Genomic DNA, 4,429 nt, shown 5'->3' on the forward strand with positions numbered 1-4,429 from the left:
ACGAACGCCCGCGCACAACAACGAATGCCCGCGCACGACAACGAACGCCCGCGCACGACAACGAACGCCCGCGCACGACAACGAACGCCCGCGCACGACAACGAACGCCCGCGCACGACAACGAACGCCCGCGCACGACAACGAACGCCCGCGCATGACAACGAACGCCCGCGCACGACAACGAACGCCCACGAGCGACGACACGAAGACAACGCGATGACACGAAGACAACGCGACGACACGAAGACAACGCGACCACCCACGAAGACGATGCGACCGCCCACGAAGACAACGCGATGACACGAAGACGACGCGACCACCCACGAAGACGACGCGACCGCCCACGACACGACCGCCCACGCCAAAACGAGCCCACCGCCCACAAACGTGGACCCAGAGCACCCACGCATGGAGGATTCCGCTCGCGTGAACTGAAATGGGCAACGACGAGCCCAGGTAAGCTCCCCCTCCCTCCAACATCCCTCACCACCACCCCTCCATCATTCACCCTCCCTTCATTGCTCCCCCTCCCTCTGTTGCTCCCCCTCTCTTCATTGCTCCCCCTCCCTCTGTTGCTCCCCCTCCCATTTCTTCCCCTCCCTCCATTGCTCCCCCTCCCATTGCTCTCCCCCCCATTCATTCCCACCTCTCCCTTCACCACTCCCTCCCTTCACCACTCCCTCTCTCCTCCATCACTCCTTCCCCGTCACCCCTCACTCTACTACATCCTCCCCCTCCATCACTTCCCCCTGTCTTCCCCCCTCCCTTAAATATTGAGAATAGTAAACATAAATTGTGTAGTCCATTTAATACATTTCAATTTTTCCTGCTCAGCTATGACTTATGAATCTAGAAACCATGATTACATGATGTGTACTTAGAATTATTTCATAAAGTCATTCCATGTGGATTCCATGTGGAATCCTTATGGAATCCATATGGAGTCCATATGAATTCCACCCTTAAAATGGTATAGAACATATAGAATAGAGTATGGATTCCATGTGGAAAAAGTATGGAATCCATCCCCCATTCCATGGAATCCATCCCCCATTCTATGGAATCCATCCCCCACTCCATGGAATCCATCCCCCATTCCATGGAATCCATCCCCCATTCTATGGAATCCATCCCCCACTCCATGGAATCCATCTGGAATTTGTGCAGTCCACCCCCCATTCCATCCATTCCATATGGATTAACCCGGGGAGGGTAAAGTACTGGTGCAAACAACCAAACTAGGAATTTATGACTATATACGCAACAGGCGGGAAGGGGTGGGAAGGCAATGCCCACCAATTGCCTGTGGGAAGTTGTTTGGCCAGCTCCAAAACTAAACAAAATCACTAAGCGGAGCGTCGTGGAAACTAGTCTATCGATACCTCGATAGCTGTATTTGCCACAGGAACCTACGCACACCCCTTCAAATATGTCTCAATGCTCCCATGCCTATGGAAACAGTCTTCCGCCAGCTTCATTTTCGTAAGCCATGATCCAATTTGTAAGCAGTGACCCTCAGTAAAAACGAAAGTCAGGTCAAGTCATCCACTCCTCACAATATGGTCGTGTGAAGTCACATTGGTAAGGTTGAAGTCATGTGGCCCTCAGGTACATGTTTGCTAGGATTTTATGGCCTGACTGAAGTCAAGTAATAGTCAAGTACATGCTGTGTTGTAGTCTAGTCCTAGTCTATTCCTCATCTGAATCACTATCATCTGTATCATTACCTTCATCCCCTTTTCCAGACTCAACTGCACTTAACATTGCCAAACCTGGGTGCTTCCTCAACACATAAATATTTTTAGATGCCTCAGCACTCCATATTCCAACAAGATCTAGAATTTGGCTTGCCTCAATGACCTTCAGAGTAGTAGGGCTTTCCCATTTCCCTCGTATTTGAGTTCTCAGAACTTGTTGCACATTGATAAGTGGAGTATATACCACCAGAATATAAGTCTTGTTTGTCAGTTCCACCTTGTAGAATGAATTCGCTTCACCAAAAGTGTGATTCAATATATTTGGAGTGTTTGACCCAGGTGGGGTGCTTGTAGTGGAACTAGCTTGGGCATGGGTATTTTTAGCCTACAAAAGAAATGTGAATACTGGCCAGATGTTTTGTGAATTCACTCACCTTGAACCACTTCTGCATGCGGGTCAATGAGTTATCTACCTGAGAAGTACTCAGACGGCTACCCAAAATTTGTCCATTGGCCAATCTTAATTTGCCATATCTCTCCTTTGCCACAAATTTTTCCTTGACATTGGCCTCCTTTAACCATGCATTAATGGCATCAAGTTCACAAATGACTTGCTCATTCTGGCCTTCTCTCTTTGTAATTTTGCGCTTCTGAATCAAATTACTGTCATTCTTTTTCATTTCTTTTGAGGCATTTGCATTGATATCAAGTGCAGGGAGATAAAGCAAGAGAATCTTGACTAGCTCTCGCTCAGATATAATGTTTGCCAGATTAGCAAATGGAGCCTTTTTTGAATGGATTTTGTGGCCCATCTCACCAATGCTTCGCGCCACCGTAGCCTGGGATCCTAGTCGGATTGATCCATTCCATTTTATATGGGTGGGAACATGAATCAGTTGAAAGATGCACAAACACATGCGTGAGATTTTTTCTGGATCTCCATCGACATAGAGCTTCTCAAAGCCTGTAAGAAATTTGATTATAAGGCTTCGAAGCCCTTCCAGCTCCTTTTCTGTTCGTTCTGAAATAGTCATTGCAAATTCCACAGCTTCTGCAAAAAGCGAAAAATTTTGCAAAACTAGTGAATTGAATCCTAGTTCAATTCCAATTGGAATGATGTACCAGTGGAGAAGTGCCATCCACTCGTATACTTTATATTGACTCTGGCACTTCAAATGAGGATCACGGATTGGGCCACAGAAAGAAGGTGGGAGAGATACCATAGCCTTTGCTACAAGAGATCCAAATGCCCGTGCTTTATTAGCTGGCAAATGGATGATTTCTGTCTCTGAGCTGGATATTGTCCAAATATCCCATATAAAGGCTGTACCATTCTCGTAGAAGAGATGAAAAGGATCTAAAGGGAAATAAGTTGGGTGCAAGAAAGCCCTACTGGCTGCACATAATGGTAGCCGTGATACTCCTGTGGACTTTGTAATCACTGCTCTGGCAGTCTTTGATGTGGCAGCAAACAATTTCTTAATTATCTCCCAGTATGATTGTGCTGTTCTCATTGGGAGATTTGCAAGGTCATATGCTTCTGGCCTATCTGGATTGTACTTCATATTTTCAGGAGGTGAAATTGGATAATACTGAGATTTTGCTCCCTTTGCAAGACTGGAATGTGCTCACTGCTCCTCGGACCATGGTAAATCGACCCCCATAAATTGCTGAATGGCCTGCCATCCCATTTAATTTGGCTGAGCCAAGCATATCACCAAGTGCCATCACTATGTATGCATGATTGACAAAATATGAAGAATCAACTGCATCCCACATCCAGATCCCTTCACTTGACATTGCCATTTCTTCAAATAAAGGTCGGATAAAGGATTCAATATCTCCTGGGGAATTTGGGCCTGGAGTTGCAAGATTGATGATTATGTGCTCAGTTTTATAACGTAATGTGGCAGGAAGATTCAGAATTATGAGGATAAGAAGCCAAGTGTTGGAATGCTTCTTCATTGTTAGTTGAGCTCCATCAGTTGATAGTGCAAGTGCAATATCCCTCAGAAATTTAAAAAGACCCATCTGTTGATGCTGGATAATATGGAGCTGTGAATTTCCATAATCAGAGAATTTCTGCATTGCAGATCCAACAAGATGAAGGGCCTGCTTCAAATGAGAATCACGTTGACGTAAACGCCTAGAGGTATCTGCATTTGCATATAATGCCCTAATAGTTGCCATCACCGGAAGAATTTGTACTTGTGCTCGTGGCATTTTAGTGCCTGGTTTCCTGCCTTCCTTGTAGTTAGTGATGAGCAGGGGTAACCCTGGGGTCAACTCAGGCTGACCCTGACCCTTACCCTCCAAAACCCTTGACCCTTGGCTGGGGTCAAGGGTTTTGGAGGGTAAGGGTAAGGGTATCTCAGGGGTTGGAGGGTAAGAAACCCCAGCAGGGTTTGAACAAGGGTTTGGAGCAAATGACTGCTCAAGCTTTATAGATAGTAAATAAATAGCAAGATGCCTGTGAAATACACATCATTCAAGTATATTTATGACAGTACACATGGTTTTTAGTAAATTATTGATGAAATATGAGGAATTCAGTGTATCTGAACAATACTAAGTGTTGCAAAGGTAGTGAGGTCTCTTTGGATGATATTTTATCTGATTCAATGTGATTTANAATCATTTTATCTGGAGCACTTACCTTGATATTAGAGAAATGAAACCCCTAAAAAAACCCCTGACCCTTCAGAAGGGTCAAGGGTTTGTTGAGGGTCACA

At 45.5% G+C, this 4,429-nt stretch overlaps 1 protein-coding gene across 1 annotated transcript; it reads right to left on the reverse strand.

Annotated features, from left to right (window-relative positions):
* Positions 1-1,689: 1,689 nt before the first annotated feature.
* Positions 1,690-3,262, reverse strand: LACBIDRAFT_313437 (uncharacterized protein; the record flags this gene model as incomplete). Its single annotated transcript, XM_001877611.1, has 2 exons — positions 1,690-2,082; positions 2,132-3,262. The coding sequence occupies 2 exons, from the start codon at positions 3,260-3,262 to the stop codon at positions 1,690-1,692; spliced, it is 1,524 nt and encodes a 507-aa protein (XP_001877646.1).
* Between the last annotated feature and the right edge of the window lie 1,167 nt (positions 3,263-4,429).

This window comes from Laccaria bicolor, genomic scaffold, assembly GCF_000143565.1.
Source record: "Laccaria bicolor S238N-H82 LACBIscaffold_5 genomic scaffold, whole genome shotgun sequence".
In the NCBI taxonomy this organism is placed as follows: Eukaryota; Fungi; Basidiomycota; class Agaricomycetes; order Agaricales; family Hydnangiaceae; genus Laccaria; species Laccaria bicolor.